This window comes from Poecile atricapillus, chromosome Z (genome assembly GCF_030490865.1).
Source record: "Poecile atricapillus isolate bPoeAtr1 chromosome Z, bPoeAtr1.hap1, whole genome shotgun sequence".
In the NCBI taxonomy this organism is placed as follows: Eukaryota; Metazoa; Chordata; class Aves; order Passeriformes; family Paridae; genus Poecile; species Poecile atricapillus.
The window spans coordinates 122,954,664-122,981,583 of record NC_081289.1 but is presented as its reverse complement, the minus strand read 5'-3'; the positions used below and the strand labels follow the sequence as shown (position 1 = coordinate 122,981,583).

The following is a 26,920-nucleotide window of genomic DNA, read 5'->3' as shown; positions in this document are numbered from 1 at the left end:
AGAATCAGAAGTCTGCAGCAGTAATTTCACTTATATCTTAGGGTAAATGGTTTTAACCTACAACATATAAAATCAAATAATGCAGCAAATGTAGTGCAGGTTTTTCATTACTGACTTCTTGTATTGTGGATGATCTCCATGTTTAGGCTATGCAAAAGATTGTTAGTGATCACTGCAGAGAACTGGATGTACTGGAGCATTGTACTGCTTCTGATAACTTGCAAGAGTATACTTCATCAAATCAACAATGAAATAGCATACACTGACATCTGGTGTGCAGAACTAAATGAGAATTTTAATAGTTGTATCTCTTTAAGTCTGCTTTAAGTCTACTTTCTAGATGCACTGAAGCATTGTAACACTTTTTACAATCAAATAAGCATTTGTAACAAGTGGAAATAAAGAAAAACATCTTCTGCATGCTTTTTTTGGTTATGTCCAAATTTTTTCCACACTATTCTTCAATTACTCGTGGGAGTTAAAAAACAAAAGGTGCATTCCATTCCTTTTCTCTCTAATGTACGTAATTCGGTTCTGACTGCAGAGGATATAAATTGATATCTGCTTACTTGAATGTATCATACATTTCTGCTGCCATCAAGCTGTGTTCCAGTGATTTCAAATGATTGAAAAAGCAAAGCCTTATTTAAATCAATTAGATTACTTAGATTTTATTGGCCACAAATGGTTTGCATTGACTAGGAGAGAGAAACTATTGTTGACCATCCGTTATGGTTCATTAGAAAGTCAAAGGTACTAAAAAAAATGCAATGGCAAAAAAACTCACCCCATAAACAACATCAACAAAAACAACCAAAAACAACAACAACAAAAACCTAAAAGGAAAAATGCGTGCCTCAGGTGGAAGAATAGCTGTGTAGACAGTGATGCTGATGTGTGGGGCTAAGGTTAGGGCTTTTTCTGCTCACAGGTGCCTCCTTTCACAGGCAATTGCCCCAGAGGTCTCTCAGCTGCTCAGGGCCTGCATGTGGTTTCCTGTGATTCTCTCCAAGTGACCTTGGGTAGCTTAGACATTTTAAATAGCTACAGTGGTTTTCATTTATTAATCTAGATAATTTTGACAAAACTGTGTGAAGAGTAAACATACTTAAAATCATACCAGCCTTTTTTAGGAATTGTTAACCTCTTGTGTGATCTGAGAGGTTTTATTTACCTCTATTCTTTAAATTAGGTCAGTCAGAGCCTTCCTGCAGCCTAAGGCAAATGAGGAGATAGGCTTTGGGAAAACATGGACCTGAGGACCTTGCCTAATTTAATGGGTCACGTATTCCGTAATCCTGAGAGAAATCTGAAATAGGATTTAGTAAAACTCCCTTACTAAAGGGGGAGTGGAAGGAAAATGTGACGTCTGGACTCACTAATGTGTGAGTCAGGTAGTGGTTACTCATGAGGGCAGAAGTCCTTTGCAAGGAAGATAAAACTGCAGCTGTAAATGTGGAGATTAGGGGAGCTCACCACTTGAGATGCCACCATCACCTCTAGTCATCCCTCATTTGCAGTGACCTACCCCTGTGTCTTGATACTTCTTAATGCAGGGTTGGACTAAGCAGGCCAAGGAAGGATGATGTGGGTGGTTTGGTCAATGATATAAATGAGGTGAGAAATTCTGACTGTCAGTGGCATCAGGGATGTCAAGCAGTAGTGGAGAAATGAATTTGGCAAGCATAAGTTAAATCACAAAGCAGATGTGCTTTATGGCTCTAATAAAATAAGAAATTTTTGCATAAATGATTAAATTAGACAAGAAATTTGCGAGGAAAAGAAGGCAAGATGTCTTCTGAAAATGGTAGGATTAGCCTATATCTGAAGTATGGGTGTACTGTGAATCATATGACCATCCAGGGCTAAAGCTCTGTTTATAATGAAGTACTGTCTTTGGGCAGAGGAATCTGTTAGTGCATTTTGGATTCTTCTGCTTCTTTCCCACTTTCAGTAATGGAAAAGGAAAAAAATTACCCTGTAAAGGACAGAGTTTCCAGGGTAAATGTTGTAGAGAATGATAATTAGGCACAAACCCTTTACAATGCCCACAAAGAGCAAAATATGCAATTTGACTTTTCCTTTGAAGTCTACAGTTGTTTCTGTTGTGCATATGAACAACTTTCCTTAAAAATCTCTGAGAGTTACAGTGTGTATTTGAGGACTGAATGTGGTCTGTACAGCTAGATGTTGCCAAGAGGAGAGATTTCACAGCTTCAGGATTCAGGAAATATGATCAAAAGTGGCAGAAAGTTCAAGGATGATGATATTGGAGAAAGGTTGGATCTTGCCAAGAGGAAATTGCTGGTGACCTTACTGAACTAGCATGGTGCAGGCAGATTGCAGAGATTCAAATATGGGAGTAATTAAAGAGGGCATAGTTTGGCATATAGCTGGGGGGAAAAATCACAACGTTGGAATAAAATAATCCTTAATAACATACAAATTTTGAATTTAAGTGTTCTTTCTTGTCACTCAGTTGAATGTAGCATTGATGTGACAAAATGAAGGAGGGGAGAGTATTAGGCACAACTGTAAAGTTTTTTCTGGTTTTTGGAGAACATAAGTTCTGTTTTGTCCAGCTTAACATCCTCTTTTTTTATATTCAGCAGTATATTATTCAGCCATTGTTACTTGTAGCCAAGCAAAGATGTTAAAGAAAGGAATAACAAGCAAAATGTATTCTGAAACACTCATTCAGCAAATAGGTTTCCTGCCATTTCCCTGCCTGGAAAACATAACCCATTGCTGGAGAACAGACTTAAGAAAACTGGTTAAAAATATGACTTAGATCATTAGAGGGAACCAATATTAGTTATGTACACTTCCATTACTCTCTATTACTTGTGTTTCTCTATCACCATATTAACTTGCAAAGTAACCCCTTTCTTCCCCTGCAGTCTTGGTTGCATTTAGCGAAAGCTGAGGTGGCTGTTGGGAGGGCCTTAGACAATGTTGGACATGCCTATATAAGACTATTGCATTTCCACTGTGTTCAGCTAACTTACCTGTTTCTTTTCATTGTAATCTCTCAGAGTGTGACACAGCCTACAAGCAAGCAAAACAGTCACAACTGATCACAAAACAATTAGCCTTTTTCATCCCCTCTGTAAGATCAGTGTTATAAAGAATGTTATTTTCTTCACCCTTTGGAGTAAAGAGTTTCAGTTTTTGTTGTTTATGTACATGGTATGAGAATTAGCTCATGGACACATGCTTCCTCCTAATGGGTATGCTGCACTTTTTAAAAATGTCCCCTGTGGTAATAGCTAAAGACTTTTTTTTTTTTTTTTTTTTGCCAGCAGGTATGTGTTTCTTTCTGGTAATGAACTCAGTCAATATATTCTTGGTATAGCTAGGGCCCCAAGAGATTAAGAACTCAAACAAAAGTGATGTAAAAAACAGATGTAAATCTGTCCAATGGCCGGAATCAAGTCATCATTTGCACGGTGTAAAACCAATGCATGTGTCTAAACTTAAGAAAAAAAGACATCTGGCTTATAGAGGGTGAAATATAAAAGTGGTAGACACACAGGAGGGGTTGGGTTACTACTGGATGACCAAGGATCAGCTGTAATACTCCTTATATGAAGCAGTGGCCCTACCAGTCCTGCTTTTAAAAATGGACTTCTAAATTCTTTGCACTGAGGTTTCTGCTGTTCCTGGGCTGATTGGAGAGTTTCATCGTGGGGCAGTTTTCCCTGTCTGCAGGCAGTGTTGGAAGGTGCCCATCTGCACCACCTTCCTGTATACAGGCTGGGTTGGACTGTGTGCAGCCCTGTTCTTCCTCCCCAGCCTTTCTCCCAAAACCTTTCCCAGCTGTATCCTCATGTGCTAAACTGCTTAAATTAACTCCAGATTGCTCTGTTTATTGTGTGCCAGAGGAGTGACAGAAGGCAATCAGAACAGCTTCCTCTCAAATTAACTCCAAGAAAGAGGGGGTACAGGACATTAGGATGGAAAATACGGGTTCTGGGAACAACCCTGAGGCTTTAATGCCTGTATATCAGACCAGGTCTCTGCTCTTTGCATTTTAATTCTAAGTTTTGGCAGCTTTGTATCCCTGGAAGTGGGTTTTTGGGTTTGTTTTTTTTTTCTTTTTAAAAGAAAACAAAAATGTTGTTTGGTCAAAGTAGCCATTTCTTCTATCCCACTCAAATGACACTGGAGAAAAGTGAAATAATTCTTCCTTAAGGTTATCAGCCTCCTTGTGGGCCATGTGCACCTCAGTGCCTCTGCTTCATGTGAAGTCTTCACAGTTGGGATAAGCATCCTCTTTTCTTACCTTACAACTTGCAGCCTAAAATACAAACATAGCAGGTCTGAGGTCAGATCTTCCATTACATCTGAAGGTATAGTTTTCGCTGGTCACTGCTTATAAAGAGTATCTGTAAGCACAGTAACAGCAGCCCTACTTCAGGCTTTTTTTCTTCCAAAAGCTTCTATAAATATGCCTCCTAATTAGATCCATAATATTATTTTGATAATAGCACTAGGCTTGTTCTAAGAGAGTCACACTGCTTCCAGAAGCAGAGGAATAAACACAGATGTATTCAAAATAAACTTCTGAATGCTTTTACTGAATAAAAATGCCTGGGTGCTGCCAGCTATTGGACAGTCTCTTCACTTAGAAAATTTAATGTGTAAAATTCAGTGCTTCCCAGCATACTTTTGGTCATCTGTCAGCCCTATCCTGTCCTTTTATTATTTCATTATTGGCTGTCTACCATATGTACATATCTCTTCTGTTTGGTAGGGAGAGATGGGGGATGCACTTGGAAACTAAACATCCTTCTGAGTTACAACAGTTTTAAATGCAATGAAGGAGAATATAGGAGGGATTCTGTTCATTTAGCAAAGAGAAACCACCTTGGTTTCAGTCTTACCTTCACAAAGCCATTAATGTATTAATCAGAAGCCAGAAACTGAAATGGGAGTTACTATTGATGACATTTCCCCCTTCAAACTTTTTATGGGTATATTACATGCTAGGTTACATGTATTTGATGGCTTTAGGATGTTATCAGCCTTCAGTTTCAGGAGTAGCAGAAGCTTAAAAGGTTTTTTCTCCCTATTTTGAAGATGCTTTAATTTGATAACATATTGAAATATCCTGCATTATAAAATAAACGGAACTTGTTTTTTTTTTCTGGTCTGTACTCACTTTAAAAATATTGTGCAGCTATAGACAAGGCTTTCAAACAGAGCTTGGCATGGTTTACATATCAGACAGATGTGTGCTAGATCAGCTTACTGGAGGGGCCCTCGAAGAGAAATCAAAGAGCATGGGAGTTTTCTATTGCAACTTCAGAGAGATTCATCAAGTCAAAAAAGACTAGGAGTAAAAGTACTGGTGGAAAACAGGAAAAAGAGCCGGGACATGCCAATGCTGGATTTGACAAGTACTGTAGGTACATAAGGACTATTTGGCAAAACAGTTTTGTAACTGTTTTCAGCTAAAAGGAGACCCGGGTGTTGGTAGCCAGGAGCCAGAAATGTTATACTAGATCTTTAAAGACTCTAATGGTTGGTTAAAGTTATCATGAGTACATGATAAACAAATACTGAATTGATTCATGATATCTAATTGTGTTTATATAATCCTAGATACTTAAAGTTTTCTTCTTTCTTTGCCCTTGCAGATTTATTATTACAAATTATTTATTTGGGCTGTGTTCTGAATAGGATAGAAAAGAGTTTTCATAGCCAAAGGTTTTCTTGGCACACAGCATTTCATTGCACTTAATTTCTCTTGCTTTTTTTTGTTTGTTTGTTTGTTTGCTTGCTTTTTGTTATTTTGCTGGGTTTTGTTTCTTTTTATTGATTTGTAATCAATCAAATCCTAAATGTTGGTTATTTCTTCCTATGTGGGTATATGAGTTATATACATACAGATGTATTAAACTTTTGGATAGGTATTTTTAAAAATGAATATAGGTATCCAAAAATTATTTAAATTTATAAACCTCATTAACATAAAACATTTAACATGTTTAATTTTGTGTGTGAGTGTGTGTGTGATATCAAGCACTTTTGGTCTTCTGTGACTTACTTATTATTTATTTATGCAGGATTTGTTGTGCTCTGAGGTATACAGAGAAAAACTGTTCAGAAATACTCTATTGGATTGCTGTGCTGGAAGAGAACTTCTTTTCCTTAAGAATGTTATTTTTCTAGTAGGCATGAATTAATTACTATTGTATTTTCTAAAGTTGTTTTCAGAAAGATTTTCCATATCACTCCTTGTTCTACTCCTTGTTGTTAAATTTACCTTGAGAATTACGATTATTAGGACATATACTTAAAATTACAGTTCAGGTACTGTTATCAAGGTTGTATAATATGTGTCACAAACTTGAACATACTTATGTCATGTCAGCAGAATGGTAGGTGGAGAATAAATGGAAGTTAAAGACTGTTAGTGTAAATGGTTAGTATGTTTGTGAAGTATTCCTACTGTCTGACTCAAGTAGTCAGTGACTTTTTTTTTCCTTTGTAAGGAGACTTATAGGTAGCTCTTTATTACTTGAACTAAGAAAATGCAAACTGAAGAGAAATGCTGGAGTTAAAACTGCTTAATAACAGAACCAAATACAGTCCTGGATGAATCTTTGGAGAAATTCCAGGAAGCCCTCTCGGAAAAGCTTGTCTAGAACAATTTGCTAGGCACGTCAACGGGACTGTGGGGTGTAGGTCAGTTCTGGTTGAAAGAAGAATGCAGCAACCTGAGTGGTCACAAGGGAGACAAAAAAAGTATGCTCTGTTAGGAAGAAAAATTCACTTTTCTGTAGTATAATTGAAACAAGGCCTGGTCTGTTGGAGCCAAATAGGTAGCTGTACAAAAGACGCATTGTTTCTTCTGGGGAAAAAAATAGCAGAAAAGTGTTGATGTACTATTTACCATTTTTAATCAACACACTTAAGCCCTATCTAATACTTGACCAAAAAAACCAGCAAGGAATATTTTTAAATGAAGACTTATTTCTTGCCTATTTGCAGAGGAAGTAGTACCTCTATTCTAAACCGTTAATGTGAGGCAGGATTATGATCAAAAGCTGCTAAGGCTGTAGAAGTCACAGGAGGAAGTCACTTGGTCCACATGGTGGAGAAGCTAGGGTGTTGCCTACACTGTACTTAGGTGGTCTTTGGAAGCTCTTATTGTTAGTTTTGCCCACTATCCAAAAAATAAAACATAAAAATCTCTTTATAGCTTTTTAAATAAATCTTTCATTCCACTGCATAGACAATAATGGATTTTTATTTTTTTTTTTTTAATATGGACAACTGGAGGAGATTAAGTTTGCTTTATTAGAGAGCTGGCCTTACACAGTATTACAGTACTTGTTTCCATTTAATTTCTTTTCCTAAAAATAACTTTCAAGACCATTGATCTGTCTAAACTGAATTTCTCAGAGAAGTAAACTCTGATGCTTAAAGTTTTAACAAATCTATTAATGCTATTGATATTGCTTCCAAGTTCAGTAACTACTGTGGATTTTTCTTGGCAATGGATGCATGCAGGCAAGAGATATTTATGATCTTTTGTCAGAGTTTGTTCTTAAATCAACACTTCTACTTTTTTTTTGGTTTGCTACTGTCTAATGAGGTACAAATCCCAAATGAAGCTCTCCCCACAGTTGTAAGCATCTATTTCCAATGGTTATCTTCACAGTGCAAAGCAGACTGTTGCCTCAGTTCCAGGGTAATTTTGTAAGAAAATAAGTCCATCCAAAGACTTGAATCCATGCTTCATTAATTATTGCTCTCAGAATTGTTTTATTGCTATTTTTTATTGTCCATCTCTTCTTTAAAGAAGTCTTAAACTGCTCACTAGTTACATACATCCCACATCACTGTATATATATGCTGCACTAGTCACAATGTTTGGCAGCTGGCAACTCTTTTGAGAAGTATTTGGGAGAAACAGAAGGGCCTCTCTGTTTAGTTTTATTTATTGATTCCCTTAAAAACTCCTGCAAAGCATCTCTTACAGTTTAAAATTACAAATTTAGCAAATTAAACTTTTTCATGTATATGACAATGAATATTAATTACAAAAGCAGATGTTTGTGAGAAGAACATATACCTTCATTTTTGAAGTTGTAATTGTATATTCAAGACACACAAGCTTTAATTTGCATCTGTTTTTCTTATGTTGAAAGGTTTTTATTAAGTACATTTTTTTAAATAACACTTCTTTATTTTTAATAAAAGAACCGCAGTAGTGTGAAAGACAATCACCTGCATTTTAAGAATAGGTTATATTCTTTGATTTTCTGTGACTTATTTTTGAAAATATGTCCTATTTTCACCCAAATTGTTTTGGAATGGAGGTACTTTGCAACATATTTTTGTTGTTTCAACTTGTTCCATCAAGGCTTGTGTTGATTCAGCTTTGATGAAAACTACCTTTTAAAATAGCCAGGATACTTCCATTGCTCTCCTTTATTCTCTTGTCATTTACCCAGCATATATGTGCTGTGCATTTTTTCATTGTTGATGGTGGCACTTGCTACAAATTCTGTTTCAGACAATTCTTTTATTAGTGAGACTGTCTCTTCCCTCTATTTTCCTTTGTTGCCACAGATTTCACCCCCCTCCTTAAAATAATACCTAATAAATGTGATTAATGTGGTGAGAAGTAATGGTAGCTAAACATCTCTCAGAGCAAGCCAAGCCAAGCAAGGAATAAAGCTCTTTAAAACTGTGTGATGCTTTCATTCAAAAAAGCAAACAAAGCTGCATTAATTGGCTAGATAATGTTTATGCCAAGTGGCATAATTTCTAGATACAGTCTTATTCTGTCCTCTTTTGTCCTTTCTTTAGGGACAAGAGCTGGTTAGTTTTACGATTTCTTAATACCCCTAATATGTTGTGGGTACTGCTGTAGTCTAAATTATGTAGATGTAATTGCAAAAATTATTCTTACCGATAAGAAACATATGCTCTCTGCATTTTCCACACTATTTCAGTGTTTTTAATGAAAATTGTATTTGATGTTTGTCTCCAGCAAAGAGGTAATGAAGTATCATGTCTGGATGAGGCTTGTGTTTTCACCTAAAATAGCAAGGCTGAAACTTTAATACTAAGCAGTCTTACAGATCAGGGCCATGAGGTGAAGGTAGCTTGATTCCAAAAGCTTTGCTCTGGAAACTGTCTTCTGACATAAGATAGAGTAAGTCATGGAGAGAAACAGTTACAAAAATGTATGATGCATAGTTCTGAAAATATTGTTTTGAAATGGATTTAGAATTGGATATGAAGCCAGTATAGAACATGAAGGAACAATGATTCCACTTGTCTCATACCTAAGTGGATTTTAAGTGTGTGTTTTAAACTACTGTGAGTTCCCACATGGACTTTGGAATTTTTTCCATATTTGAGATACTTGGGTAAAATAGCATAAGGAGTTAGTAAGGAAAACTTATTTGGGAGAAAATGAGAATGGTTGTGCTTTCACAGATGAAGGATCTGTCTAGCCATGCATCCCCTCACTGTGGCAATTCTTGGAGGCATATTTATAGGAAACTTTTGTGAAAACCTGCAAATCTTCAGCAGTTTGTGGCTGATGAAACTCTTGTGACTGAGGTGATGTGTTTTCGTATAGGAATTACGTATTTTTTTTCAACTTTAACTTCTTCAGTGGCTTTCTGAATCCATGCAAGCTTTTAGCATAAATATATGCATCCACAGCTCTCGATTTAGAGGAAATGTACCTGAACACACACATACACCGCCAGTCCCCATCTTGTCTCTTGCTGTCCAGACATACTCCTGGAGGTAAAACCAGGACCAAAACAGCAGTGGCAGTCTTGTGTGGACTTTCTCTCAGGTCCATACTCCATGTTCAATCAGTGGCTTCTTGTTTATTCCTTCTCTCCCTTTATTATTTAATGGCCAACTTAGTATTTTATTCGTACAGCTCCCATTAGGGTTTTTCATTCTTATGTAACCAACTCTTCTTTAACAAATTTTAAGTGTAACATTTCAGACTGTGTGGAAGGTGTTGCTTACATACAAGCTGCTAGTGACACATCACTTGCATTCTACCTACCTAGAAAGGAAACAAACCTTAATGATCAAAACAGAAACCATCCTTTTTCCCTCCTTTAACACTTTATTGATAACTCAGTCAAGAAATTATGCAGGAAGGACCACTTGAACATAAATTCCTGAGGAAGGAAAAAGTAATGTTCTAGAAATGTGACAATGAGAAGACAAATGAGGGGGATGAGCCTGGTTTCATATGTCAGATTTTTTTCATTTGCATATCAGATCAGCTATCAAAACATGATTTTTTCCCCCTTTCTTTTAAACTAGGTGTACTATGAATGAATGCTGATACAAGACACAAGTTTTTTCAGGATATATATTATCAGTATGTTAGATAGATTCCTTGTATCAGAGAAGTTAATGTGTAGTGAAACTGGCAGAATGTGAATGTTTTTACAGAAAGCAAGGAAAAAAAGTATCAGAGATCTGACTGTAACCTGAGAAGTGCACATTTCTCTCTCACTATTCTACAGAAATACCACCTACTTCAATAATTTCCTTGCTACTTTGTAGCTGATAATCAGGAATTAGAAAAACCCTCATGTGCTGCTATTAAACTGATATGGACAGTGAGCAGTCTGTTATACAAAGGTGTTATGTAACATATTAAAATTCTGATTCCTCTGTATGTCCAAAATGTGCTCTAATACAGTGTGGATAAGATGCCTTTTATTCTAAGGCCACCAAAGGTTAAAAACTACTGAAAACTCTGTCCCATGAGTATCTTGGACAGGAATTCCTGTTTACATTATGAGTAGAAGGAATTAGGAATTGTTGAAACTGATTGTCGTGGTTTGACATAGCTTTTTTTTAATTTTTGTTGTAACCAGCAACTGCTTTAAGTTCTCAGATCTCAGAGCTTAACATAGTTGTGCGAGAAATAATGGTAGCACTCTTGATTAATTTCTTTTTAATAAAAAATGCAGGGACATGGACAGCCCAACGGGAAGCTAGCTGGGCCACAGGACATTTAACTCTTTTGAAATAATTCTATTTTTGCCAAGTGCTTCATTTAGCTTAGGCTTCTACCTTCCAAAGTCTTCACAGATATCCGTGGTTTATTCCTTTGTAGATCAAAAGTGGTTTCCTATGTGCAATAGAAAGATGTGAGGGTTTACACTGATCCCTAATTAAACACAGAATCACAGAATAAGCTGAGTTGAAAAGGACTTGGAAGGGACCCAAAGGGACCATTGAGTTCAACTCCTGGCTCTTCACAGGACCATCCCCCAGGATCACACCATGTCCCCAAGAATTTGTCCAAATGCTTCTTGAACTCTTCTCAGCCAGAAAGACAATTTTCTTCTGGTTGCAGGGAAGTTCTTTTATAAGGTGTTGGACTTCTTGTTTTGATCTCAAATTCATGTTTTTTAATCAGAAAGTGCAATAAAAACCTGTCAAATTATACTGAATATCAGTTCAGCAATTACTATTTGAAATAATTTTAACCTCATTAAAATGGGAAAATTATGCTTAACAGAATTTCTAGCGATGACTACTCTGAGAACATTACAGTAGGTTTGAACAAAAACAACTATATAACAGTACTGAAAATAAATGCAAAGGATCATTATTGTTAACTTCAAGGATCTGGATTTTATCCTAAGTGTGGAAGGTTGGTCAGAGAGAGTTAGAAAGAAAAGCATTCCATGAGCCCTCTCTAATTCACATAGATATTTCTGTAGCCGTGGTGATTCAGCTTTTTCTGTAACCATCATATTTGTTATTCTCACCAAACAAAAAATTAAATATCTGGATCACTTCAGTTATCTTAACTAGTTCCAATTAATTTTATTAGGGCTGTCTCATTCTATCTGAGGAGAAGAAAACCCTTCTAACCTAAGGTTAGACCGTTTGTCTTACCTTATATATCAGTATGGCTGCCTAAAAATCTGGAAAAAACCTTGCTTTTAAAACTCGGTGTGCGAGTATTGTCTTGAGACTGGAATAACAGGTTTCCATTTTAAAATACACTTCCATTTCCAAGTGTATCATACTGCTTTGGAAACCAGTGTATTCTGATAGATAGAAACATTTCTTGTGGATTTTAATAAATTGAAACTAAATTTTTGAAGTCTTTGGTTCTGTAAGCTTTGGATACCTAATGATGTTTTGAATCATAGTCAGAAGCGGTTCTTAGCACAGTCTTTCTAACTTTCTGTCTTTTAGTATGGTATAATTTGTGCCTAGTGATAACTTTTCATTCGTGTAATTTGTAACATATGTTTGTTACTGGGCCCTGAATATTTGACATTATCTAAGAGCAGTATGCAAATACTCATATGACAGACCTGTGTCGTGAAATATTTTTTCAAATGGATTAATAGGTGTTGCGGGGAGGATTTTTCTGCTTATTTCTTACTAAGGATTCTTTTTGTTTATTTGTTTTTCAGATAATGGAGGACAAACTTTAGCAGGGGGGAATAACTGGCCACTGAGAGGGAGAAAATGGACCCTCTGGGAAGGAGGAGTGAGAGGTGTAGGCTTTGTTGCAAGTCCTTTGTTGAAACAAACAGGTGTAGAAAGTCATGAACTCATCCATATCTCTGACTGGCTGCCAACGCTGGTGCACCTTGCTGGAGGACATACCAATGGCACTAAGCCCTTGGATGGCTTTGATGTTTGGAACACTATCAGGTAACTTTCATGTCAAATCACCAAGACATCATTCTGGTATGAGAAGAATTTAATCAGCCCAGAAAACAAAACTAAAGTGGGGAGGAAAATGTTACCTGTTCATTTCCCATAAAAAAGGGAAAGTATAAATGCATTTAATTGTGCTGTCTATGAGAGAATTATTCAGGCTGCAAATTAATCCTGTTTACAGATGCAAAGCTTCCATACAGCTTTAACCTGGTATTTTGAATTTTTCGGTATGAACACTACAGCTCACAAACATGGTATACTTCTTCAAGAGCATTGTGTGATCCTGAAGTATGTTAACTGAGTTTGCACAGCTCTGCAGTGTATAAGTTTTAAATTTTATGAACCAAACCCTGCTCTCTACAGAGCTCAGTCAGGTGTCTCTGCCGTATGCATCTGGAATTGGACATGTGGGAAATCTGTGCAGACATTAAACTCACTGAACATGGATTCCACTTTGATGGTTTGTTAGTTTGGTGCAGGACTCGTCGGGCTGGCTTATAGTGTAACCATTAGCATTGACCCATGTCATGCTGTCCAGTGTCTCAAAAAGCCATTGAGATCGAGTACAAAAGTACACCTGACCTGGTTCCTGAAGGTCATGATGTTGTGACTGATTCAAGTAAGCTGAAACACTTAAAAGCACAATGCAGATATGCTTAGATGATTGGAAAAAGAGGCAGCATAGCTCCAGCTGGGTTATTTCAATGTTCGTTTATTCCACTAAAAAAGATTAGAAAGTCCTTAAAACCTATGTTCCTGCAGAATTTGAAAGTTCTGTGACCAACCTTTGGTTTTTCAAAAATTGTGTTGGTTTAAATTCCTATATTTCTTAGTTTTATGTGCTGCATGTAATGTATTCATTGATATGGCTAAATGCAGTTGTCTGTACTCGAAGAAGTTATATTTATTTTAGTAGGTCTTTGAATATAGTTTTAATTCACATAAGAATAATTTAGGATGGAAAATTTAATACTGCCAAAGCAGAATAAAAGGACTAACAATTCTACTTCCTACATGCTATTCAGTTGAGGAGTTGTTTCTTTTGGTAGCCTTTGTTCTGTATTTATAGCAGGTGGACTATACCATATTATCTCTGTTTTCACCCATTGTCCCCTTCCTTTTTTTGTGTGTATCCTAGACTGTGAATTGCAAGAGTCAAAAGCAATTCCTATACAAGCATGAGCTGCCTCGGTTAGGGACTGAGATGACAAATAGAGAGTTAGAGTAGGTAGATGCTAACCCATGTACCCATCCATGGATCCATCTGTATGGATCTTGGAGTGAAAAACAAAAAGCAAAACCAAACCCAACCCGCTACACCTCCCTGGAATTAAACCCTGTATCTTGAGTTCAGAATTGTTTTGTCTATACCTGTAGCATTACCTGTTTGAAGCTGGTTTCATTCTTAGTGCTGCCTGTGTTTCTGAAGAGCTAAGGAGTGGTTTTCTGTAGTAGCTGGAGTTTGCAGTAAGCTTATGGCCTTGTGCCCACGTGTACTGTATGGCTCTCTTCCAAGTGGAAGAAGATAACGACAAGTGTAATTGAGGCCAGGGATCATTAACTGCCAGGAAGGAATGGAGACTCCCATCCAGCCAGAAAAAGTAAAATGTTTTACTTGTCAGTGTTCCTGTGGGGAAACTTAGCATCGTCAGGATCCTGCATGTACCTAAACCATAGACTTCTCTTCCAGCTACCATTAGAATTCCTGCCTACTTCAGGTTCAGTTTCAACCATGTATTTTTGCAATGGATTGATCTTCTCAGATCAGGTTACTTCAGCAGGAGAGTTGTTGGAAAGGATAGGTACAGCTGTGCCAGCACACTGCTGACATTTGCATTTCTGTCTTTGTAAAGGGAATGAATGCAATGTTTACTGGGACTGCCAGGGAACAGGTGACTAGCAGTATTTTGGGAGTGTCAAAGAGAGGGCCTTTGTCTGGACAGGTAACAAGTCATGTTTTCTAACTGTTAGGCTATTCCTTGGTTGACCTTGCAGCCAAAATGTCAAATTTCACATGATTTTCCCATGTAATCAAGATAAATGAGTGTATTAAATTTCATGAACATAATTCAAAAGGTCACTTGAATATTGGATAGCAAACAATGAAGGCATAGTGCCCTTTTAGTGCTGTCTGATGAAAAGTTCAAATCTATTGTTTTTCTGGGACCAAATGGCTCATAGTGAGTGAAATTATAACTTGCTAAGATTCTAATTCATTAAAAAAAAAAAAAAAATTAATCACTGTGTTACATCTATTTTTCTTCCAGTACAGTCTAATGTAAATAGATGCGTAATCTTCTTGTGTTTTTTTTTTGTTTTGGGGGGGACATGTTACTCCTGAGCCTGCCGGTTCATATGTGTGTAATCAAAAGGAAAAAGATCATACATTTGGAACCTTGACTGAGATATTCAAAAGAATATATGGGATGGTGCAGATATTCTCAGAAGTCAAAAAAAATATTGAATCTATTTCAGTGGTATCTGTCTATTAATGATCAGTATTAAAAGATTGGATCTTAATATGATATGTATGTAATAATATAAAGTATAATAATTTAATATAATAATTTATAATAAAAATATACTACTGAAAATAACTATGTATAAATGTAATATACTATAGAAATATGAATATATATACAACACACAGAAATTCAACATAAATTTTTAAATGCTGGGTATAAATTCTAGACCAAAATGAACATTCTGTCATGACTTTAAATGACTCATAGTCCAAATTAGGATTCACATTAAAATGACACCAATTAATATTAATTTCTTGTAGTACAAAGAAGTACTGAGAGTCACATATATAGCCAAGTGTTCCTTTCATACCTTGTCTACTTAATTCTGGCTTGAAGAACCAGGAGACATTTAACAGTTAGGAGGCAATAGCAGGAAATAGCAGGAAAAGATGATGTTCAGGAGCATCTTGCAGACAAAAATGCCTTCTTTCTTTCATTCATTTTGGTTAGCTATACTTTAAGTTTCAGTCATGCAATGCATAAAACTGAGGAAGCACAGTGTGTTCTCACTGTTTGAACTCTTAGGCAAAAATTTGCATGGTACTTAAAAGCTTGGCAGGGATTTAAACTCAAAAGCTTGTCTGCTCTTTCCAAATCCATCTGCTGACCCATTAGTGTTTCAACACTGTATCAATGAAAGACTTAATACAAGAGCAATGTGATTTTATTTAAAATGGAAACTGAAATAGAGCAGGTTTTGTTCACACTCTTATAGCTTACTCAGACTCTGGCAGTCTTACTCACCAGGAGGTGTGTGTGTCCAGGAAGTCTGCCGAGGATGGCAGAGGGGCAGAGGATTTCAAGCAATCCACCTGGCATCTTCACACCATGATGTTTGTGAGCATATAAGGGGCCCAGCATCTGTTGCTGTGGTGCAGAGGTCCAGGGATGCCTGGTGTGAAATCCTTCAAGCTTCTTCTGTCTTCTTCTTAGGTTGGTAACTTAGGTGTGCAGTTTCTAGTTGTGCCTGTTTGTGTCCTTTTGATGCTGCATCTGATCCTGCACCACCTCTGTGAGTCACCAAGGGCCATCCTGTTTTGTCTCCAGATGTCCCTGTCCTGTGGAAATTACCTCAGTGTGCTGGGGCTTTTCTGACATGCTAGTCTGGATTAGCTGGCTGTTACAAGAGCCCTTTCCCTGCTCTTGTGCTCATGACATCTTCACATGAAGATTTTAGCAGTCTTTCTCCATCTATACCAATCTTGGACTGTTTTTATGTGCAATATTATGTTGCTGCATACAAGTAAACCAGTACTACATAATTTTAATTTTACTCTCAGTAACTTTGGAATGAAATTTTGACTTCCTCTTTGATGTCTTTAGCTTCTTTTTGAAAATAACATAGCATAATATCACTGTGTCAACACATTTTTTGATAACTATTAGATGTTTCTAGTCTCAGGTATCAACATTTATAAAGGTTCATAAATAAATAATAAATCATAGTAGATTTCCCTTTTCTATTGCGTTAGATTATAATGGGTAAGACTATAACATAGTTCAAAAAACATGTACATATTAAAATTATTTCTGAAAATACGGTGATAATATCACTGATACATTTTACAAAAATAGTTGAGAATAGCAAGAACAATACTAAAATGCAACCAGTCATGGAGTCTAAATTGTACTGCATATTTCCAAGCAAGTATCACAAAAGGCAGTTGCATTCTTAAGAAACATCTGTTCTCCAGATGCTTACTACTCTATTGAAATAAAGACACTTGGCAAAAAGATTTTTCTTTGGTTGATACATTTTTTTTGATACATCTTGATTTTCAGCACAGAATATCTAGTGTCTGTGCTCATAGAATGTATTTTATTTTGCATTAACAGAAGAATGTAATGGTAGACCACATGAAGCAGTATGATGGGCACTGAGAGATTCAGGGTTAAATACAGTACAAATAACTATCATTTTGTCAAAGCTTATTATTAAGCACAGAGTTTAGAGTTTTACTTATATATTTTGTAGGGCAAGTTTCATTTTTATATTTTTATGATCTTGAAATATCATAACTGATTAGGTGTAGCAAATGAAGTAAGATCAACTTGAATTCTTCTGTACTGAATGGGTATTTTTGTTTTAGAAATCAAGCACCTGTTTAAAAAACATTTCATGGTTGTGATATAAATTAACACAGAAGAAAGAGCAGTCTAAAGCTGAGAGTGTGTTTATTTCCAGCATGTCTGTAATTTTAGGAAAACATTAAAAGTAATTTTAGGAAAACATTAAAAATAAGACATAGAGAAATATGACAAGGTTATAAAGGCTCAGATTTTGCTTAGTTACGCTGGGAATGTTTTTGTGCAAGACAAACATACACTAAAAAACCTTGGATTCCTTTCCAAGGACACCTTCTGGCTGTTTAACAACAACAAAAGGGAAAGATTGTATGTAGATCTTTGTTTGTGCTCATTAAGGAATGATAGGGCTTTCCATATGTTTTAAGAACTTTGCAAATCAGAAGAATGAACTAGCTGATTCTCATACCAACTCTGAAGTTAGGGCACATGCTTTCATTAAGCTGTTCTTACATAGAGAACTGTTTCTAAAAACAGCAGCTTTTAACTGCTTAATTAAATAATTAAGACATATCTTAATTATTCTGACATCCGACAGGGTTGAATAATAAGCAGACAATATGAAAAGTTTCTTATATTTAGGAGGAGGAATGACGTATTAGGACATTGAAGTCTAAAAATAAATATTCTAAAATTAGAGCATTGTAAGATACGGCTGCACAGGCAGTTGCTAAAATACAAAGGGAGGTTTCCCTAGAGAATATTATTGCTTTGTTATTGTAGCTCTCCTGGCTAGGCTATATTGCTGATGCAAAACACCCTTGCAGAACATCTGCCAATCTGAAGTTGAACTACAAGGTGAATCACAGTTGAACTCTGTGGAGTTTTGTAAATGGGAAGGAGGGAAGAGGCACTTCCAGGGAAATGGATCTCTGTTACAGGCATGAATTTCTTATCTGTTGTTGTCAGAATGTTGTTTCTGTTTTTCTCATGTCTTTTGCTATGAGGCAGGTGATTTTTTCAACATACAGTGCCAAATTCTTTGGCTATTGTTTTGTGATATATGCTGGTTATGAGCATCCATGCTCTGTACAACAAGAATTACTGGAGTAACACTCAAACTGAAAAACAGTTCTGTAGCATGTAGTAGCTCTATGGAGCTTAATGCAGTGATGCCACAGGGATCAGGGAACATATCTCATGATTACATGTCAGTCACATCCAAGGTAGTAACAATGTTGTTCTATCCCAGAACAAAAATGGATTCAATAATAATGGCAACTTCTGCATGAAAAACTTACATTAATGGAAGTATAATCTTTATTTTTTGTGTTCTATCAGCTGTAATGCAAATAGCCATGTTTAGTATGTAATATCCACTGTCCATGTTAAAATTTATAAAGCAACTTACCTCAGTCTGCTTGAACACTGAATATACTTGGTATACACTGTATAGTCATAGACTCACATGGAATCCTAGAATAGGCTGGATGAAAGGGACCTTTAAAGGTCATCTAGGCCAACCTCTGTGCCTTAGACAGGGACATCTTCAACTAGATCATGTTGCTCTAAGCCCTGTTCACATGACCTTGAATGTTTCCAGGGATGGATTGTCTACTATCTCTCTGGGCAACCTGTACTAGTGTTTCACCACCCTCACCATAAAATTTCATTCTTAATATCCAATCTAAATCAATGTCCATCAGTGTAAAACTGTCACAGCTCGTCCTGTCACAACAGGCCCTACTAAAAAGTCTGTCCCTGTCTTTCTTGAAGGTCCCCATTAAGTACTGAAGAGCTGCTATAAGGGCTGCACAGATCCTTTTCTTCTCCAGACTGAACAAACCAAACTTTCAGCCTGTCCAGAGAAGGAGGTGCTCCAGTCCTGTGATCATCTTGGTGGACTCCTCTGGGCTCACTCCAGCAGGTCCTTCCTGTGCTGGGACCCCAGAGCTGATGCAGCCCTGCAGGTGGGGTGTCAGCAGAGCAGAGCAGAGGGGCAGAATCCCCTCCCTGGCCCTGCTGGTCCCTCAGCCCTGTGTGAATACTGAGTAGCACTGTATGAATATTGAATCTATAAAGATGAGAAGTAAATAGGAATAGATTACTTAATTCTTCTGTATTTGACTATGGTGAAAGATACTGGACTACTTAGTATATCTCTGGTGGTTTCTTTCTTTTAAAATATTCTGGAAAATGTAGATTCAGCACAGAAATCTAAAGAAAATCGTCCCAGGCAGTTATTGCAGAGTCAATCACAGGCTATAAATTTGAATCCTAGTTTGACTTTTGCTAAATGGTTCTTGTTACTGTTACCTATGAAGAGATGGTGAAAGGCACATTTGAACACAGCTGTCAATGGAGCACATAGAGACAGAGTTTATTAAATTTAAGATAAAATTTGTTTAAATAAGGCCTAACATTTTTTAATTAAGAATGTGACTACTGTAGACAATGGACACCCACATTTTGGGAAAAACATTTTCTATACATTGAATTTCTAACACTAGCTTAATTAATGTAATTCCTCTGTATTAATTATGATACTATATTATCTGAACACCTTTAATCTTATAGTTCTTCTTGTTAGTTCTGTACTCACTCAAAATATATAATTTTGAGTAAATAAACCAGAAATGGTTTTAGAAAAGTAATAGAAAAATATTATTTTAATTGTTTGTTTCTGAAAATTTTGAATTACAGATAAATAGTTTAATGGTATATTCTATATATTAGAATAACTGTAATTTTTTCTGTCTTCACTGAGATTTATATTCTTAATGTCAAAAAGCTTAGGGAACCTGGTTGAATTTTTGTGTCTTAAATTAAGCTCTTTAATGAAAGAAAAAACAATTTGAATTATCTGGAAATTTCTGAAAGGATGTATTTAGGGTCACTGTTAAATAGTAAATTCTTGTATCTTCATTTAGCCAAGGTTCTTTCTAATTATGTCTTCCTACTCATGTTGCCCTTTATAAGGAGTAAATTTCATTCTCTTAGTTTTTTAGGTCTGGGATTTACTTAGCTAAGAAAATTTATGGGTAAGTTCAGAGGCTCATTCCCCACCATCTCTATATGCTGAATGGCTAGAAAAAGAGAGATAATTTTCTTTTTTACACAACAAGATTCTAAGTAAATCTAAATAATCCTTGTGACTTCAATTAGAAATTAACAGTGGGTTTTTTGTGGGATAGCAATGCCTGTGGTGTTTTTTGAGGCATCCAGCCATAACACTTCCAGCCCTTGTTCAGGTATGTAGAGAGCACAGCAAGTGTTATGTCAGCTTTTGCTGTGAAATTTGACTCTTAAAATTGATTGTTATAAAACTCTGCTTACATAGGGCCAATTCTATACTCTGTAAACTTATGAATAATCTAAATAAACACCACTAAAGTTAGGGAAAACTTGTAGAGGCAGAAATTGTTTTTTCTCAGCCAGAAAGGAGCATTCTGATTAAAGTTGATAGTAATCAATTTAAAGTTATGAGCTCACTCTCTATTAAGATGACAAATAAAATAAAAGATGCAGAATCCTAATGAGCTATAGAAGGTATTTAACATTTCCTTTTGAAATCTCTCTTAGCGAAGGAAGACCTTCTCCCAGAGTGGAACTGCTGCATAACATAGACCCCATGTTTGTAGATGACTTCCCATGTGAGTATGCTCAAGATTTATTGAATGTACAGTTTACCTTCTGAATACTTCTTGTCTTCCATAAGTGAAGTATTTTCTTCCAGGTGAAACAAAATACAGTAAGATGCCTTTTGCTTTTAAGTAAATAGCTTTAAAATACAGAAACATCATCCCCTGGATGGCGTAAGTACTTCAACTTGATTGGCATGGGCTTCCTATTTCAGAGAGCTCTGAAACACTGCTGAGTAATGAATAAAGTTCTTTGGGACATGGAAATGTTGAGGAGCAGCTGTGTGCCTGAGGTGCACAGTGAGGCACACTGCCAACAACCCTTTCCAAAACCTCTCTCCAGATTTCCAAATGAACTGCTTGCCCTGATGCATCTTGATACAACTGATATGACATTGCAAATGGAAAGCTTGAGTTTGTGAGGAGCTGAGAAGTTCCAAGCCATGTGATTGCTTTTGTTCCATAATCATGTTGGTTGGATCCTTAATGCCAGAATCACATGAACTGGAGCTGAAGTTTGCTAATTCTATAGCTCTTTTTAAGCACCATCTGTTTTCTTATTCAATATTACTAGTTTGCTAAGGACTACAAGCTTTTCAGGCAGACTTTTTTTCATACAGAACATTGGAACAGGTCCCTTCCAGTGTTTTTATAGCATTTCTGTATTTCATTATATAAAGAAGTAAATCCAAGCAGAGTAAAAGTAGTGCAATGGAGACAGTGATCTGTTCCCTGCAAGACAAATACACGTGCTGCAATAACTGGATGGAAGTGGGTAAGGTGGCCTTTTGTAATGCACATCTGGTTCTGTGATGCTTTTCTGAGAAGCAGCAACATTATGCCTGTCTAATGCTGACTGGGCAGCACTGCCTGCAGATAATTCCTACATACTGATTGAATTAAGGTATAGCTACTCCAATTTCCCTTCAGAAAACACTCAGTGAGTCACGGCATTCCTGTACAATGTTATGCACTGGCGAGGTATTCTCAGGCATGCTGCAGAGCCCGTCTTTTCCTTCTGGGAATGGATCTGTGATTGAGGTGTTTAAGTAGATGAATTCCTGGAGCAAGCAGAAGGGAGAAAAGCTAAGGAGGTTTTCAGGAACCTGAGCTCTTAGGAAATATGGCCCCAAACTGCTTCCATGATGCCATGCTCTGATGATCGCTCACTGTTTGCTACATATATCATGTCCTTAGTTGTGTGCATTGCATGAAATGTGGGCAAGAAGTGGGGCTGGCAGTCAGAAGCTGTAGCAGGTGCAACTCTTATGCTGCACCAGATGTGGTTTTTAAGAATCATGAACAAAGGAAGTTACATGCATGTCTGTAAATTTGCAGTCTTTTTATGTGCCTTTCAAAACTGCAGTAATTACAAACAAAAACTGAACTCTTCACCAACATGTTCTTATGCACCATACAGAGTTTGCCTGTCTCTTCTCAGCAAAGGCCTATTCTTTTGGCAGATTGTTTTGTGCTGCCTAGTGAAATTATGCTTTGTCATATAAAGTTAAATTTTCTATTTAGCTGCCTGAGTTATTAGGAGTAATTGTATATGTATGTAAGTCAGCTGATTTTTACTTACTGTCTGTTTTTCATTTATTGAAACTGAGTAAATGTTTAGAATTAATATCTAATTAGAAAAATTATGCTGGCATCTCTATTATGGATAGATTAGCAAGACACAAAACTTCCAATACACAAGCACTTCCAGATTTTCAGCAGTCATGGTTCTCTTCATGTTTTGTTGGTTTCCTTTTTGTTTTTTTAACGAAAAGCATCTTATACTGTCCATGCACTCTTCTTGTCACCAAGATGATAAACTGTGTCACTCTGGAGTCTTGCTCTTTCCTTGACTGCTTATTGTTCCTGTGTCCTAACTGTCTTGACATCGAAATATTCTTTTGCCTATGGTGCTTAAATACATGTTTGCAGGTTTTGCTGGGTTCTTTCTAAACTCTGTATAACCTTTTAACTTCTTTATGCACATTTTGCTCTTGTCCATACTTTGAAAAATCACATCAGCTAAATCAAGTGGTGTCAGATGAAGTATTCCTATTATACTAAAACTTTCTTTGTTATAGAAATTTGAATTATAAAGTGAAATAATAACTGGAAGATAAGATTAGACAAATCTTTAGGTTTGTAGAGTACTGTAAAATAGCAAATAGGCAATTAAATATGAAGATTCTGTTAAATGTAACCAAAAAAGGACTTTCCAGATTGTGGTTAACCAGGCAAGAAGACAGTGGTATTGTAGTTGGGCACATGTAGAGCATCAAGTTACTATTTTACCTGCACTCTGTGCAGGTTCGGTGTTCCTGAACTCTTGAGTGGTTTTGCCTATACATTCTTTCACTGTAATATATTTTTATTTAATGGATGCATTTATCTCATCTCTATCAGAAAATACTAATTTTATATACATACATACAAACATAGATACATACATGCATATATATAAGCATGATACATACATATATATAAGCATGAATGACAGGATGTCTCATGTAATTATTAGGGGCTTTCAACCAAAACAGGAAAACTGAGCTTTGTTCTGTTCAGATTTTTTAACACCAAAATAAGCACTCCTCTAGGGAAGAATTCGTGCAAAACTCATGAATTAGTTTAGTGACAAGTCAACTGTTACAGCCAAGAATTCAACAGAACGTTAAGTTAAAGTAATAAGACATGGTGTCTTGATTACAGAGCAAGCAACATCTCTGCTTCTGTGGTCTGTTAGAACTGACCTTGGGCTCTGTGTTTGTTTATTTACCACTTGTGGGGTAACAGTGTATAACTTTTCAACTTCTCAAACTGAGCACTGGTTTCTCATCAGCCAGGGTTACTCCAGCAGATCTGATGAATCTGCTTATCACCACTGCTTACCTTTTTTCAGGACCTGATGTCCAGTGGCAAACACTGCAGCCCTGCAGTAGTCTTGTATCAAGTACTGCACTTCTGCTATTGTTAATAGTAAAGAGCACAAGAAGGAAAATACTGTAAAATAGTTTGCCTGCAGTTCCATTTTACAAAAAAAAATGCTCAGGTCTTACTTCACTGAATACTTCAAGTAAATCATCTTCTCTCTCAGAAGGCAGACTTTCTTCATTCAAATGTAAACCTTTCCTGTTGTCTGACACACATGGGCAGTGTTTTGAACTGTAATCCTTCATTTTTCATCTTTAGTGCTAAAAAAGGCCATAGACTTTGCCTCTAGCCTCCCTCTAACTTGTGGCAGCTCAGTGGAGTGGTTGGGGTTAAAAACAAGCTTTTATCTTAATGAACTGATCTGGTTTGTGGTGCAGACCTGCAACTATTGCACTCATGTAAGAGCAGACAGTGGAGTGAAAAACTAGGGTGGGCTCTCCAAAACTAGGATGAGGAGAGGGGTGGCTTGTGCTCTTTGGGGGTTGCAAAGACAGTCCAGTGGTGAGCTATTGCCAAGATGGCCAGGCTGTCCTCTCCCTTTCCTCCATCCTTTCTCCTTCACTTGTGTTAGATGTTGAAATCACATGGTAACGAGATGATTCTGCCAGATCAGCTTTCAGATTGTTTTGGGTAGCCAGGCAAAAGAGGAGGAAGGGTTTCTACCACATCAGTGAGCTGAATCAACCTGCCCTGTAGCTGTGTTCTTTGGAGCAGGGGATCAGTGTGTGGTTGGTAGCAGATGGGAGGGTCTGGCCACAGGCCTCACTAGCTAAGATCAGTTCTGACCACGTTGGGAACCTCAGCCAGAGGCAGTAGTTTCATGGAGTTTAAGCTAGTAGGCTGCTTCTGTTACCACAGAGGATATCCTCCCTCCCACAGTGCCTCACCACTGTTCCCCTTTCTCATGGGTCATCAAAACTACTCACAGAGCCAAGCTATTAACCAGGTCAGGATACTGGTACAGATCTTAAGCCTTTTTTTTCTCCACCTCTGGATGTGTGCTGGATAGCCAAGTGCTCTTTTTGGCACAAAGACTGAGACTAGGAGTTTCAGAGGACAGGTGAGACTGATTCTTTTGGCTCTGAAATTAAACCCTGAGGTTTCTGTTTCATGATACATGATTAAGCGATCCAACAGGTTTCTGCTGGGGATGTGCTTTACTTTCTTCCCTCCCCTTTCCCAGCCACTCGCTCCTAGTGCTTATTTTGCATTTGTTTTGGCACTTCTTGGATAGCTCTGTGAACTGATCCAACTTGTTAGCCTGGTTTTCCTCTGTCATGTGGGTTGAATCTGCACACTGGGGGGGCGGATGGATGCCAGCGTCAACCAAGGCGGGAGCAAGGAGGGTGTGTGGTTGGAAGAGGGGAGGCAGAGGGAGAGGCAACTGTCCTAGTACTGTTTTGCTGCTTCTGGAACCAGAACCCCATGGGAAAGGAACGAGAAACCACATCTTCTGGTTGAGCCATGCTGTGCTAACCCAGTCTGGTGAGCTCTGCAGATAGAGCTGGACCCACGCACCTCAGAGGTGATTGCTCCTCTCCCTCCTTGCTAAAAGCCATTGCTTTTGTCTTTCTGGTTGTTTCTTCATCATGCTGTTGATCGTTTTTGGAAGTGATGAATGTATGTCTCCATTACTTGATCTCAGTGTAGATTTGTAGTTTATTAGAGTTTACAGTTATGTAAATTTTGCTATGAAAAATCTACTGTGTTTCAAGTTTGGGTCTGGAACATCCACATTTTCTGTTAGCTTTAAGGTTAAAGTAGTAAAATAAGAAAATTAAAAACAGAAAGCTAAAATTATGTTGAGAGTATAATTTTCGCAGTAATGTGTAGGTTAAGAAAGCACAAATAAAATGCATAAAGTAACTTAAAATTGCATAAGTAAAAATACAGATTTACATACATTTGAAGAGAAAAGGAACAAAACTGTTTTTTACCCTATTTTTGTGAATTTGTCTTTAAAAATAAAAAAATAGCCAAGTTGTTTGGCAGCTGTGCAGATGACATCAGCTCTTCCATCGTGAAAGATCTCCTGTCTTTTAAACAGCCTCATGGCATTTCATCAAGTTTTGGTGATTCAGCTAAATTAAAACCCAACTGGTTTTAAGTCTCAGTTCCCCCAACTGCTAATCCAAACTTATTTCTGACCACAGTCATTGCTAGATGGCCTGTCTTGAAGCAGCATTGAAACTTTATATCCCTCAGAAGGCAATTTTATTTTGAGAATCAGAGCTAAATGACATGCTGAAAGGAAATATACCCTTTAATTCAGAGTTGTTAATCATAATCTGTCAGTACACACTGTATTAGCTTTAATCTGACTTGCTAAATTTATTAATAAATTTGGTGACTTTCACAAAATCTTGTAGTCTACACGTCTACAAGACATGTAGCATCACTTTCTTTTCAAAAAGAACTTGAATTTATTTAAATTAGAAAGATGTATTAAAAATAAATATGTTTTGGGTGGCGCTGGCTTAGGTTGAAAAAACTTTCACCTTTGTTTAAAATTCCAGACTTAGCCATAAACTAAAAGTTCAAAGGCATAATAACAGTGTAGATTATTAATTGTAGTCAATTTATTTCGAAGATACATCTATTCAGAGGGAGACATCCAAGACAGAGAACTTGTCTTGGATTTTGATCTTTGAAAATCAAACATTTTTTGATTTTCCTCCAAACCTTGATTTGCCTAGAGCAAAATTAATCCATTTTTACATTGCTGTCCTTGACATTTGAAAGAAGGCATTACCTTATATATTGTGCTATTAATTGCCAAAATAAATGATTGCTTATAAAGGGCTGGATCTGCTGTATTCAGAATGAACATATAATATATTATAATAGAGAAATCTTTTCTGCTCTGCATCTGTTAGGTCATTCATGGACATTAAAATTGCATTATAATGGCTGTAGCATTATATATTATATCCATACATATACAAAAATTAATAATCTTGATTAAGGAATGGACACTCCAGGTTCTATGCACCACGTATTACTTATTTTGCCTAGGTAAAAGATGATTCCTGAGACTTTGTAGGACAGAAATTACTTCTTCCCCAGTTCTATTACTGATGATCTAGCTCATTTAAAATTAGT

At 36.8% G+C, this 26,920-nt stretch overlaps 1 protein-coding gene across 2 annotated transcripts in view; it reads left to right on the top strand.

Annotated features, from left to right (window-relative positions):
- Positions 1-26,920, top strand: part of ARSB (arylsulfatase B) — a 79,317-nt gene that overhangs the window by 18,862 nt on the left and 33,535 nt on the right. For both annotated transcript variants that reach the window (XR_009276188.1, XM_058827333.1), the window contains exons 5-6: positions 12,447-12,690; positions 20,832-20,902. Coding sequence is in view for 1 of the 2 variants with exons in the window: in XM_058827333.1 (XP_058683316.1) it covers positions 12,447-12,690; positions 20,832-20,902 (315 nt within the window). In the remaining variant the exon portion in view is untranslated. The remainder of the gene's footprint in view (positions 1-12,446; positions 12,691-20,831; positions 20,903-26,920) is intronic.